Source organism: Erythrolamprus reginae, chromosome 3 (assembly GCF_031021105.1).
Source record: "Erythrolamprus reginae isolate rEryReg1 chromosome 3, rEryReg1.hap1, whole genome shotgun sequence".
Classification (NCBI taxonomy): Eukaryota; Metazoa; Chordata; class Lepidosauria; order Squamata; family Dipsadidae; genus Erythrolamprus; species Erythrolamprus reginae.
Window position 1 is genome coordinate 145,019,447 of NC_091952.1, and position 14,984 is coordinate 145,034,430.

Here is a 14,984-nt window from a genome sequence, read left to right on the forward strand (position 1 = left end):
TTTTGCTCCTCTACTAGCGCTTTAAGAGCTGTTAATTTTTCAAATGAGAGTGGCCATTGATCGATCCAGACAGGAGAAGAATTGAGCAGTTGAAGGGAAAGCAAGGGGTCAGACATAGTTAGTCAAGGACAAGGGAAGCGTTAAACTGAGAAAGAAGATCACAACCCCAGAGGTTGACGTGAAGGGGCAAAACAACAGGACGGATACGTGCCTTGGTCTTAGAAGAGGGGATTGTAGCTTCTATCCAAGTAGTACTAATCTGTGCACTTTGAATGCCGCCGACGCCTCTCACGGCTGGTGAAGATTGCAAAGGCCAGTCAGTGGGCCAAAGAGAGGACTGGATGATGGTGACATCAGCTCCGGTATCTAAAATACCAGAAAAGGGAATGCCATTTAGAAAAAGGGTCAGCATAGGTTTAGATGAAGAGACAGAAGAAGTGAGAAGAAGTGTATTCCATGGGTGCTCCTCATGAATGGAAAGATCATCATATTTATGAGGATCAATTTCTAGGGGTACAGGCACAACGACAGCAACATCAGAGTCTTGCTGCACCACAATGGGAGAATCTGGGATACAGACAAGAGCCAAGGAGGTTAGGTCATGGGCAGAAAGTAAAAAGGGGGAAGCAAGAACCCCTTTGGAAATAAGGTCACGATGAGGATATAGCATAAGTGGCAAGGAAGGGGGAAAAGAGAGAGACTGAACGTTTAAGGGAAGAAAGTAGACAAGACCAGGGGTTTGCATAGACACAGTTTCTGCAGCTTGAACAATTGCGGATTGGACAAAGGTAGTAAGTTTACCAGAATCTATCACCCCAACCGGTGATGTCAGGATGGCAATGGGCTGGGGCTCCTCTGGGCGTTCCTCACCCAAATTAATGGAGTCCCGTTCAGGGGGTAGGGATAAGGCAAAATGAGAAGTGGCCTTGAGAGTGGGGCTAGCCACATGCCCCGAACCTAGTTTCCCGAAATCGGTTGGTCATTGCTAGGAGAGGGATTAGGAATAAATCTGTGGCTGGCACGGCATTCACGGGCCCAGTGCCCTAGGCGGCCGCATTTAGGACACGGGGTTTGTGGTCGCGCACCTGTGGTTTGAAGGGCAGCACCACCGCCCGGGGCACGGCACTGGCTTCGATAATGCCCATAGCGCTTGCAATTGAAGCAGGCACCTGCCCTGGGGTGAGAAGAAGAGACCTGCAAGGCAGAAATGGCAGAGGCCATGAGTTCAGCCTGATAGGTAAGAGAGCCTACTCGAGCTGCTTTTTGCAAATAATCAGCCAGGTTTTTTGTGGTATCTCCACGAAGCGGTTCAAGAACTCGCTGACAATCTACATTGGCATTTTCATAGGCTAAAAGTATCAACACCTCTTGTCTTGCGTCAGAATTGTTAATATCCCGCTTCAAAGCCTTTTGCAAACGTTCAATGAAAGTGTCATAGGCTTCGGAGGGGCCCTGACGAATAGTAGTGAAGGAAGAAGCAGATTTAGAAGCAGGATCATCTATCTTAGAAAAGGCATGAAGGGCACACTCATTAATAAGAAGAATACAAGCCAAGTTAGTAGTTAGCTGTTGTTGTTGAGTCAAGAACACTCCTTCCCCTTTAAGCTGGTCCAGCGGGAATTGCCCAATTTGGGCATGTTTTTCCTCACATTTTTGGTAGAAGAGAGATTTCCAAATTACAAATTGAGTAGATGTCAGACATGCCTCTACAAGTGTCTTCCAATCCATAGGAAGAAGGTTATAAATTGCAGTAAGATTTTTTAAAATAGCCTGACAATAGGCAGAGGTAAGACCATATTCATTGATAGCTTCTTTCAAGTTCCTCAAAACCTTATAGGGAATAGCCCTATAATGCGGGGCATTACCCCCAAAATCAACAGGGAATTAGGAAATAGTTTCAAGATCTTCTGGAGAAAGAGATGGGTCAGCCAGGGCGGAGGCAAGCCCTTGTGCAACCGCACTGCCAGAAGAAGGATCCGAACAAAGAGGGGAGGTGAAGTAAGGAGAAGCAGGAGTAGAATTTTCCTGGGAAGGTGTAAGTACAGGAGCAGAAAAATCCTGAGAAGGCACAGGCACGGGATCTGGGGGGGGCATGGATTGAGGAAGGCAGGGGTCAATGAGGGAGGGGGAATAAGATGGGGGGGGTGCCAAAGGCTCGATGGGATGAGCAATAGAGAGGTTGGAAGAAGGGGTGGGATCAAAGTTGTGAAAGCGGAGGGCAGCAAGGACAGCCTTCCAAGTTAAAAGAATTTTTGTAGGAGCACAAGGTTCCTGGTAAAGGTACGTACCTATCTTAATCCAAATGGCAGGCTTTAATGAGCCGTGAGGAGGATAAGAGGGACAATGTTTCCAGACATAAGTTAAGAGTTGGCGTAACTCACGTTTAGTAGGGAAAAGAAAGTTTTTTCTTAATTTAGATTCAAAAGCTCTGAGAATTTGCCCAAGTTCCTTTACATGAAGGTCCCTTTCCCTGGACAAAACCACTCCCATACTTACGAGAATCGTCCGTTCCTTTCCTGACGAATGACGAAATGCGCAGATAAGCGATGAGAGTCTCAGGCACGTGACGATCGCATCGGCACGCCGAGGTAACAGGATAAACCTGCCTGCATTCTCCACCACTTGTGGATGCTGCTTTTCTAAGAGCAACCCAGTGGGGTCACCCACGAACGCAAATCCTAGAAAGAAGAACCTGGACACATTCTCTCTCTGGGTGGAGTGACATGGTATAGAGCCATGCGCTCCTATTTATTTGGGAACATAAGGAAATGGGGTATGATTACATATACATGTCAAAATGATACATCAGCCATACAACTTCAAACGTATCTTTGAGTTTCTTCTTTTCCCACACATATCAAGGAACGATCTTCAAGGAACTTCCTAAAAAGCAGCTGTTTATTCGCACCTTAATCTTCCTTAATTGGCCTGCTGGTTTGTGTGCTCCAGGCAATGAAACTTCCCCCTTTGATCCTATAATGTCCTGTCCGGAGTTGTAAAAGCTTTGAGATGTTTATTCTGAGCCCCTGTTCCCAGGGATGCAGATTAGGCGAGTTTACAGCCTTTCCTTGTCCTGGGTTTTAATCAGGGTCACACAGAGTATATATTTTTTTTTATGCTAGAATTCCAGATTAATAAAAATCCTATCCTAACATAACTTGCTATACTGCAACAATTCACAGTCCTTCTTTTTTCACAAAGTGAAACACACTTTGCCCTGGTTTAGTTTCAAAGTGGGGAAAAATCAGCACACAAAAGATCCAAGACAGTAAAGCAGTCACGAAACACAACGATCAGATAATCCTCCACAATGGTCAAACCCACAGGCTGCTATTTATAGCAGCCTCACTAATTACCACAGCCCCACCCAACCACAGGTGGCCTCATTTTCTTTGATAATAATCTCTCCGTTGTTGTTGCCTATGCATCGCTCTCCGCATGCATGGCTGTATCATTAACTCTTTTCTGAATCCAAGGAGGAGCTAGATAACTGATCTCCTTCTGAGCTGTCTGCCACACTCTCCTCCTCCCTGTCATTTATGTCTTCTTGGTCAGAGGAGCCTTCATCAGCAGATTCCACCGGGGGCAAAACAGGCCTGCAGCATGTGGATGTCTCCCCCACATCCACAGTCCTTGGGATAGGAGCTGGGCCAGAGCTAACCACAACAGATAGACAGCCATTTTCCAGGACAGTATCAAGTCTCCTATCTTGAGCAGGTGGTTGATCTACAAATCTAAATCTAAATATAAATAACAAGAAAAAAATCAAGGAAACAGTCAGTCCACTAAAGAGAGAAGACAGCAAGGAAGTAATAGGTAACAGAGAGAAAGCAGAGTTGCTTAACTCATTCTTTGCATCTGTCTTCCTGCAAAAGGAAACAATAGTCCAACCTGCACTATAGTAGTCCAACCTGTTGTTGTATTGTTGTTGTTGTGAGCCACCCCAAGTCTTCAGAGAGGGGCAGCATACAAATCTAATAAATCTTAATCTACCAAAAACCTAACTGTAAAAGACGGACTAGAAATAAAAATTAAAATAAGTAAAAAGATGGTAAGGGAACATCTGTCTGATCTTTATGATTACAAATCACTGGGACTTGATGGATTACATCCCAGAGTTCTAAAGAAGTTGGCAAATATCATTTCAAAACCACTGCACCACATCTTTCAAAAATCTTGGACTACCAGGAAACTACCAGTGGACTGGAAAAGAGCTGATGTGGTTCCCAACTTCAAAAAAAGTGGGGGAGGGAGGGACAGACTGTCAACAATTAGAAACAAGTAAAATAAGTTGTCATACTTGAAGTATGAAGTCAGTATGGAGTTGACAAAACAATCTTATTTCATTTTTCAGCATAGTGATTAAATTAGTAGACCACCAAAATACTTTGGATATAATCTATTTAGACTTTAGCAAGACATTCGACAAAGTAGACCACAATCTTCTTCTTGGTAAGCTAGAAAAAAAGTGGGATAGATAGCATCCCCATCAGATGGATTTGTAACTGGCTGACAAACTGTACTCAACAAGTAGTCCTTAATGATACTACATCTACATGGAGAAAAGTAAGCAGTGAGGTACCACATTCTGTCTTAGGCACAGTATTCTTCAAAATCTTCATAAATTACTCAGATGAGATAATAGGAGAATTTACCCAATTTGTGGATGATACTAAAATGGCAGGAATAGCCAGCACCCTAGATGATAGGCTCAAGATTCAGAAGGATCTTGATAGACTGGAACACTAGGCCCTATCTAATAAAATGAAATTACATGCGAGAAAAGTGAAGTTTTATACTTAGGCAAGAAAAATCAAAATACACAGATAGATTGAGTGAAACCGGTCTTAATAGAAGGAACTGTAACAAGGGTCTTGGAGTCTTAGTGGACAACCGGTTAAATATGAGCCATCAGTGTACAACGGCAGCCAAAAATGCCAATACAATCCTAAATTTTATTAACAGAGGGATACAACCAAGAACAAGTGAGATACTAATACCACCCTATAAACCTTCGTAAGACCATATCTAGAATACTGCATTCAGTTTTGGTCACCACACTGTAAAAAAAGATGTTGAGACTCTAGAAAGAGTGCAGAAAAGAGCAACCAAGATGATTAGGGGACTGGAGGCTAAAACATATGATGAACGACTGCAGGAACTGGGCATGGCCAGTCTAGTGAAGAAAAGGACCAGGACATGATAGCAATGTTCCAATATTTGAGGGACTGCCACAGAGGAGGAGGGGTCAAGCAATTTTCCAAAGCACCTGAAGGCCAGACAAGGAATAATGGATGGAAACTGAACAGGGAGAGAGTCAACCTGGAAAAAATGAGACATTTTCTGACAGTGATAATAATCAACCAACAGAACAGCTGGTCTTCAGAAGTTATGTGAGCTTCATCACTGGAACCTTACAAGAAGAGATTGGACAGCCATCTGTCAGAAATGGTGTAGGGACTGCTTGGGCTAGATGACCTACAAGGTTCCTTTCAACTCTGTTAATCTGTATCTGTACCTCTGAAGATTCCTCCAGCCCTATGATCCTGTGTGGTGTTCTATGTTCAAATATGCCCAGTGATATCAATTGGATAGAAGCCAGAGAAGGCTACCAGACCATGAATGTCATGAAGATATTTACAGGTAATAACCAGCACCTTGAATTGCAGCAGTACTTATGCAACTTAATCAAGGATGAGTGATTGTCTCAAGAACTTCCCACTCCAGGTAATTGGCATACAGGTTGGATTTCTCCTAAGCTGTGCATCTGCCACCAGATCCTTAAGCAGGAGCATAGAGTCCTAGAAATTTCCAAATGGTGCTTCAGTTCCAAAGAGTAAAGGACTACTGGTGGTTCTTTATTTAGTACCATAACTGAGATAACTGAGACTGTAATCTTTGTTGTTGAGTGAAACAATCATTTGGCAAGACATCATATAACTTTTTCTTCAACAGTTGCAGTCATGAAGCAATCTTGTGAGTCATTAAATGAAAAGAGACCCTGGTAAGGAAAGACAGCACAAGCTATGCACAAGTGTCTCATTGTTTCAGAACTAAAAATCACTATCCAAGCAGAATTTTCAGCCAAAAGCAAGGAGAGATTTGCATGTGGCTTGTGACTGACCCGTGCCATATCACTGAGGGCCTCTCCCTGGGAGGCACTCTGCATTCCCATGGCTGAAAATCTTGCTTGTCTTTTGGAATGGACCTTTTTCAGCCAGTCCAAGAAAAGAGAAGGGAGTCTTCTTGACAGGTGGAAGAAGACTGCAAACTTCCCTGCTGACTGCCCCATTGAATTTCTGGGGAAGTCAGCAGGAAAGATTTCAAATGGTGATAACATGATCATCGGACACTTGGCCACCAATTTTAAGTGCAAACGAGATCCAAGCACCCAGATTATAATCACATGAGTGTGGAGGTGCTACAACAACAGTAGCTTTGGGCATGTCATTAGTCCCTTCCCCACCATTCTGAATGGCTGTTAAGTGAAGACTTGTAAAAATGAAACATTCACAGCTTCAGATTGTCTCCAAACTCTTAGCTAATTAGCTTTATCTTGGTTGAGCCTAAGCCTTTTTCTCCCCATCCAGTCTCCCACAGCCTTCACACCATACTGCCTGGTCAGTCTGGGGTCATGTTAAATAATTGGTTTTTAACATATATTGATGATATCTGACCATTAATCATCAGAGGATCTTACACAGTGCTTTCATGTAGACATTAAATCAAGTTATAGCAAGTTCTGTGGTATTCCATCCATTAAAGGCTTCAGATTCAAGTTCACCTCTCTTGTCAACACAAGCGGAACCCAACCACAGGGAGAGGGAGAGACTTTGCACCTTGTAACTCTCAGCATCAATCCCTTTAGACACGCCAAAAGGGTGCTATGGTTGATGCTAGCAAAATGTAGTGCAAGATCAAGAGAATCAGTGTGATTCCAGTAACTACCTTTGAAATAGCAGAAGCCAAAAAAAATGAAAATAGGTAAAACTCCATGTCTAGATGGCCTCACAAGTCAGTATAACAAATACTTTGAGAAGCAATGCCTAACAGCCACTAAATAATATAATAAATTGTATACTATGGGATGTAAAATATACAATATACAATATAATCCAATTAACTAATTAAAAATCTAGAAACCCCCCCCCCATTGATTTATTGATTGATTAGCTGATAGGCAATGTCAACGTACAAGGTTCAAACACATATTACCAATAAAATCCTATACAAACAATTTAAAATAACAGATAAAATACAATAACTTAATACATAAATATGTAAAACGGAATAAGATCTCATAAAATTATATTTCTGTATCACCCCTGCAATCTATCTCAATCAGGCCCACGTATGCCGATCTCAGTTGGACCATTCTAGTCAGAAATTGTACTGCATTAAATCCCATTTTCAAATTCTGCTTACACATGAGGTATGCTGTATTAATATGGGCCTGCCACTGGGCCATATGTTTAATATGTGTATCAAGGTACTTATCTCTTATCCCCTTATACAGACAGCAATCAAATAATATACGAGTTAGATCTTCTTCTCTTGAATTCCACAGATACATGTAGGTTCATTGTATGGGGTAGAATTTCAGTAACTTGACGCTACATCTAGTTGACCTTGGCTGATCTCAAAAAAGCTGAACTGTGAATACATAGATGGGGGACCATCAAGACATCACAGGCTTTTAAAATAGATTGCAAAGATTTAAAAAAAACTGCACAGAATTAAAGGACTAGCAAAGCATACTGAGAAAATTGTGTGATTAAACAAAGTTCCCATTTGACATGTTTCTGAAAAATCCAAGCAGATTTTTAGCATTTACTGCTTAATTGCTATATGGGTTTCTCAGAATACAACTCCTTGAGCTCCATTATTTTCACAATTCCCTGCCAGCTGCCCTTTGCTGACAATTCTGGAAGCTCAGGACCACTTGACAAGGTTGGGAAACACTGTTGATATCAATGTAGTACCAGTACATTGAAGATGACTATGAAAGTCAAGCTGTCAAAACTAATCTTATTTTATTGAAGATTGCAAAGTTTTCCCTACTCCAACCTCCTCATAGTTCATATATTTTCTTGGATTATTCATTGCTACTTAAGGTAAAGTTCTGGGTTTTCATATGAAATAAAATATTCTAAATGACCTCTATACAATACCTTCCTGAGTCCCAAAATACATGCTAATTTGACACAATTCTCAAAAATTTTAATTATAGAATGATTGGGAGGAACTTTGGTGTAAGAAGATCACTTGATTTATCCCACCTCAAAAAGTGTGATATTGCAGATGTTGAAATAGAAACAGAATAAAGGGATCTACATAAAGGTTGTTAGACTGACAAGGCAATCCTAGTTTCCACTTCTATCCAGTTGTTAACTCCTGTATAATATTATACATTCTATTTCTAAAGTTACCAACAATATATGAAAAAACCTGTAAAGATCAGTGTATGTAGCAGATTAAAAAGTTGAAAAGGTTTCCAAATCATATAGCAGACATAAATATTGTCACAAAAAGAGGCATCACACTGAGAATTGATTCATCAAACAACAAAACTATCCATGAAAGAAAAATAATTCATCAATATCCATCTATAAACAAGACAAACATCAGGAATAGCTTGGCAGAGCAAAATGATAATATGAGGTGAAGAGCTTACTTATGGTTACTGTCGTAATCAGACATATTTACTGTCAAGCACAATACAAACCTTCTTTGGACCCTTTTATAGTTTCTCAAATTGGTAAACTATTTTTTATTTAAAAAAGTATTTGTGATTTGTAATATAATTTACTTTCCACGGTATCTAAGCCTAATAATTCAAAAACACCAATTAGTCCCAAGACTAATCCAAAAAGAGAAGCATAGAAATAAGATGTTGAGCAGAAAACAAGAACTCCAACAGCTGGACTCACCTTTTTAGCAGAATCTGGAGGCACATCCACCCCATTGATAAGTTCACCATTATTTGCAAAGACAGGAATATTGGGGCTGAAAATCATGAGATCGCTCTTGGCAGCAGCCTCTGCGGTCACACCTGCAAGAATGTGGCTGTGGCGATTGGAATAGGACCAGCTGCCCACTTCACTGGCACAGACCAGAGTGGCCATGCCAGGACCATAAACCATAGGTTCCTTTGCCTTGCAGTGGCATCGCAGGGCCACATAGATGAGAGTGGCCAGCAAGAAGAGGCTGGAAACAGAGCAGATGGCAATGATCAGGTAGATGTTGATCGAGTCCACCAGGGGCACAAAGCTCTCCCCTGATCTTTGAAGGTTAATATCTGTTTTGACTGTCTGACCACTTGTCACAAGTGATACACTCAAGGTGGCTGTGGCTGACAGTGGAGGTTTTCCATGATCCTTCACAAGAACAAGGATTTTGTTGCTTTCTGATTCATCCAGAGAATACTTGTTACTCACCTCACCGCTATACTGCCCCACAATCCATGGACCATTGCTTTCTTCAAGCAGTTCATATCTTAGCCATGCATTGTATCCAGAATCTGCATCCAAGGCATGGATCTTGCCTACAGTATGCCCAGGCATCACCGGAACCATTAAAAAAATCAGGTTTTCTTCTGATGATCCTGACACGGCAGGTGCGTTGTCATTCTCATCCATCACAAAGACTTGAACAGTTGCATTGCCACATAAGGTGGGTATTCCAGCATCCTTGGCTCTCACATGGAACTGCAGCATTTTCAACTCTTCATAGTCCAAGGACTGCAAAGCATAGAGTTTTCCACTCTCCGAATGTACAGAGATGTAGCTTGACAATGGCCAGAGCTTCTCATCCATCCAATAGGTGATCAGGGCATTCTCAGCTACGTCTGGGTCCGAGGCAGATACTGTGAAGATGTGAGCACCAGGGGGATTGTTCTCCTTCACAAAGACTGTATAGGTGGGCTGTGTGAAAGCAGGAGCATTATCATTTATGTCACTAATAGGCACAAAGAGGGTGATGCTTGAAGACAGTGGTGGAACACCTTGATCTTCCACTGACACAACAATCATGTACTCATCCATCTGCTCCCTATCCAAAGGTGCTCCAACAATCAGCGAGTAGTAATTCTTGAATGTGAATTCGAGTTTGAAGGGTATTCCAGTGGGCCAAAGGAAACAGTTTATTTGTCCATTGTTGCCAGAATCCTTGTCAGAAGCACTAATGATGGCTACCACAGTCCCTGGAGGGGAGTCCTCTGGCAATGGGATAGAGACAGAATTCACAGATAATTCTGGAATATTGTCATTCATGTCCAACACTTCAATGAGAAATTTACAGTGCCCTGTTAATTGAGAACTACCTTTATCTTCTGCAACAATTGGAAGTTCATAGAATCTATTTTCTTCATAATCCAATTTTCCAATTGTTCTGATTTCTCCAGTATCAGAATTTATAGTAAACAACTTTGTGACTTGTAGAGGAGCACTATCATGAAAAGAATAAGATATTTCCCTATTAATCCCTTCATCCAAGTCTGTAGCATTTAGAATAATGACTAATGACCCACTAGCTGTATTTTCTAGCAACTTTATCCTATAAGCAGATTGGTTAAACACAGGAGGGTTGTCATTGACATCCAGCACATTAATGACTAGCTGAACAGTTCCTGTGAGTTTTGGTTCACCCCCATCAGTGGCTGTCAGGACTAAATGATGCACAGGGCTCTCCTCTCTGTCAAGTGGAATCTTCAATAGAAGTACTACAGATTTACTCTCACCTTCATCATTTCCTGAATCAAGAGCAAAATATTTGTTTGGGCTGAGCTTATAGGTTAACATAGCATTAGTACCAATATCTGCATCAGTGGCCCCCTCTAAAAGGAATCGGGTACCAGATGCTGTTATTAATTCAGCCATACTCAGGATCTTTTCCATGGCTGGGAAAATTGGAGCATTGTCATTAATGTCTTTGATATCAACCTCCACATGGAAGAACCTCAGAGGTTTCTCTACAATCACCTCCAGATGAAGGACACAGTCTGCATTCTTGGCACACAGCTCCTCCCTGTCTATCCGGGAATTTACAAACAAGATCCCATTCTGCAGGTTTACCTCAAAATAGTCCTTCTCTCCTTTGGACAGCATCCGGAACATCCGAGGCACCAGCTCACTCACCTCCAGCCCCAGATCCTGGCCGATGCGGCCCACAAAGGTGCCGTGCTGGGATTCCTCCAGCACAGAATAATGGAGCTGGCCGCTCCCCATTTTCCAGGCGGTGTGGAGCAGAAACAGCTGCAGCAGCCCCTTCGGCCAGGTAAGCATTGCAGACACTGGCACAACACCAGCAAGTTCTTTTATTTTCCTCTAAATATCTTGCCTCAAAGGTGTCAGGAGCAGAGCCCACCTACCCCAGCCATACCGGCAATGCATCCATAGATTGAATCTTGGCTTGTTGAGATTTCTCAGTTGTTCAACATTTCTCTTGTGGATCCGGCTGGAAGAAATGCCTGTCCCTTTAAGGGAGGGGCTCTGTATTTTCAGTTTCACTTAAGAGGGTTTCCTTAGGAAACAGTGACCTCTTGTGACTGTATTTCAAAATGGAGAACAGACTATCCTATATTCATGGCAGATTTTTAATAATAATCCAGTTTTCTTGTACAGATGGATATATCTTTTCGATGCTATGCTTACGTAAATTCATGACCATAGATATTAAAAAATAATCCAAATACAATGTAATCCCCTGCAGTCATTAAAAAAGTATAACTAAATATTATATTATAGTAAGTCACTCCACATATTTATTGTTTATTACTTTTATTTGTAAGGACAGGAATGAGACATGTAATTATTTATAATTTTTGTAATCTCGTCCATTCTTCATGGATATACCATGGTGTCATTGAGGGAACATTGAATTGGCTTCAAACCCTGTGAGCTAGTTAGGAGCAAAATGAAGGATAATAAACCATTAGAGACAAATATGAAATAATGTCTGTGTTGTTTTTTGGTTCATGCCTAGCATATGGAGCTCTTAAAAGATAAGAGATAAATATGTAATAATGTCTGTGTTGTTTTTTGTTTCTTGCCTAGTGTATAGAGTTCTTAAATAATTCAGATAAATGAAAAGCAGAGCAACGTATGAATTTCCAAAATATTCAGTTTGATGTCTAAATGAGTATTTCATTGGAAATTTTTTTTTAATTATGATGTATTGAATAATCATATAAATGTATTCCCTTTTTTTCTTGCCATAATGATATTGACATAATTTCAACAGTTGCACATTAAGCAACTTAATTGACAACACCAAGAACACTATTATTACTCAAAATTTACAGCCTTGGATCAGTAGATTCTGTATTTTTTTCCTCTTCGTGTATATTAAAGGAATTTTAAAAATTGAGACTTATTATGTATTGAGAAAAAACTGTTTACTCCAAGGTCCACTCTGTAAGCAGGAAAAAGAAGACCGTTGATTGTCGAGACATCTGATAGCTCTGTATAATAGGGAGAGCTGTCAGTCTGGCTCTTTTGCTGGATCCTATTGTCTTATTGTTAAGAGCTGTTGTTACTAGTCCTGTTTCCAGCCTCTTCAGTTCTAGAACTTAATATGATGAAGGTGGGATATTGAAGTGGTTCCTACCAAATGAACTAAAGACCGCCAATAGATCCAGCCCGGCAGGAAACATGAGTGGCGAATATTTCGCACAACAAAATTCAAAACCGCAGAAAGCAAGATGTCACCTGCAGGCTCCTTTTGACCCAACCAAAGAGAACTGGGGTCATACATGACCATATTTCACTGTTTCCTGGAAGCGAATGATCTACAAGGCCTAGCTGACAACTGGAAGCAAGCACTATTCCTTAGCCACTGTAGGCACGAGGTCTTTGATATAGTGAACTCCCTAGCTGAGACAACATCAGTCGTATCAGTTCCCTGGCAAAATCTCCAAAACATGCTGCAGACACACTATGCGCCAGGGCCATCAAAAGTTGTTCGGTGGCATGAATTCAGGCAGTACCTACAACATGATGGGAGTCCATTAATCAGTACCTCACAGCGTTGAAAAAAGCAGCCATGCTTTGCAACTTCCAAGACCTCAATGATATCCTTTTAGACCAACTAATTTGCAGGATGCAGGACATTCGACTACAAAGAAGGCTCTTAGCAAAATCCAAGGTGCCACTACAGACAGCATTGGATGAGGCTGAGTCACAGAGTCCTCCAATAAAGCTGCAGAGTCACTCCACCGCCAGAGCACACTGACTAAACGTAAACACACAACAGAAGTCCATGAGAACCAGTGCATGGAAGACCACAATGACAGTGATGAGGAAGAGGTATGCCCAATAGATTCAAGGGATTCAAGGCATAAAAGTTCAAGCCATGGCTCAGCTGTGGGGGATTACAAGGATGCCATCTGCCACTGTTGTCAAAAGATGGGGCACATCGCAAGAGTCTGCAGAATAATGTTCCCACCAAACAGATATGCCATTAGAGAGGCAAGCTGAGAGGACACACAAAAGTGCCTGAAGCAAGGGTCAGCCAAGCCACTACAGTGCAGAGTATCACTGGACTCCAGAAGCAAATGAAACCCGCATTGGACAAGTGGGTACTCACAATAACAAGAAATTAATAGTGATCGTATTCCTAAAAAGATCTCCCAATGAAATGGAAATCAACACTGGCTCTTCCATCTTAATAATGTCCTGGCCAGTTGTCAAGAGAGCCATTCCAGCTCTCTGCCAAAAGCAACTCTAAATGAAGCAGCTAAGAATCAACGACTACCAAGGGAACCAGATTCCAGTGATTGGCTATGGAACCTTCAATGGGAAGTTTAGCCACTAGGGAGCAGTGGCAAGACCACCTCCCCAGCCTGCTTGGCCTAGATTGGTTTGGGGCCATGGGAATGGAGGTAACCGGGATCATCGCCTTGTCCACCAATTACACCGATGACATCCTCTGAGAATTCTCCTCTGAGAATTCCATACTGTATTTGACCATGGGCTCAGCAGGTAAGTGGACATCCCCATCTCCTTTAGTCTTGCCCATATGTAGCTCCTATTAGGTTAAAACTGAGTCCTCAGAGAAGAGTGGCATATAAATTATTAATAAATAAATAAATAAAATAAATAAAACCTCAAAGACTCCCTTTCGTACTTAAACCAAAGATTGACCAGAAACCAGATAAATTAATCAGCCAAGGCATACTTGAACCTGTTGATCACGCAAAATAGCAAAGAGTCTATCAGAATATGTGCTGACTATAAATGCACTTTAAACAAAGTACTACAGCAGAGTGCATACCCAGTGCCTGTGGTACAGCACTTGCTTCATGACACCATTTTCACTAAGTTAGATCTTACACAGGCATACCAACAACTACCAGTCAATGACTAGATAGTCATGCACAGCGAGGCATTTAAATGTCACCTATTAAAATTTGGCATCAATGTAAGCCCAGAGATTTTTCAGGATATTCTGGAATGTCTCCTAAACAAAATCCCTGGGGTTATCCCTTATTTTGATTATGTTCTTATTAGTGATAAAAATGAAGATCAATTGAAGGAGAAAATTAGGGAAGTCCTAGCCAGGCTCAGGGCTGCCAGATTAAAGGCAAAAGTGTGTAAGTGCCAGATAGGGGTGCCAGTGGTGGGATTCTTGGGGTACAGAAACAACAGGAGCAGCATACACCCCACTAAAGATAAGGTGAGGGCCATCAGAGATGCCCCTGCTGTTACTAATAAGACCGAGCTGCAGGAGTTTCTTGGCCTGCTGAACTTTTACAGTATTTTCCTAGAAAATAAGGCAACAGTGGCTGAGCCTCTGCACAAGCTACTGTCAAAGAAAACTCCTTGGGTTTGGGGAAGGGCAGAAGCAGCTGCATTTAGGGCCATCAAGAGCCTACTATCAGAAGACAGTTCTCCGATACAATTCAGCGAGACCCTCTTGATCATACTAGTTTGCGATGCCTCCCATTTTGGGTTAGAGGCCATACTAAATGATAGACTGCCCAACAG

General features: G+C 41.7%; 1 protein-coding gene across 1 annotated transcript; it reads right to left on the bottom strand.

Moving 5' to 3' along the window:
- Positions 1–118: 118 nt before the first annotated feature.
- On the bottom strand, positions 119–11,446 carry LOC139165420 (protocadherin alpha-5-like). Its single transcript, XM_070748602.1, has 4 exons — positions 8,810–11,446; positions 6,840–6,948; positions 1,086–1,846; positions 119–567 (listed from the first exon to the last, which is right to left on the bottom strand). Exons 1-4 carry the CDS (start codon positions 11,280–11,282, stop codon positions 119–121), a joined length of 3,792 nt encoding a protein of 1,263 aa, XP_070604703.1. The 5' UTR covers positions 11,283–11,446.
- Positions 11,447–14,984: the final 3,538 nt, after the last annotated feature.

Coding starts and splice junctions, on each gene's coding strand:
- LOC139165420 (XM_070748602.1), bottom strand. CDS start 11,282: ATGCTTACCTGGCCGAAGGGGCTGCTGCAGCTGTTTCTGCTCCACACC. Junction 1,847..6,839: donor TTGATGCTGAGAGTTACAAG/GTGCAAAGTCTC, acceptor CCCGCATTATAG/GGCTATTCCCTATAAGGTTT. Junction 568..1,085: donor TGCTGCCCTTCAAACCACAG/GTGCGCGACCAC, acceptor TCTGTATCCCAG/ATTCTCCCATTGTGGTGCAG.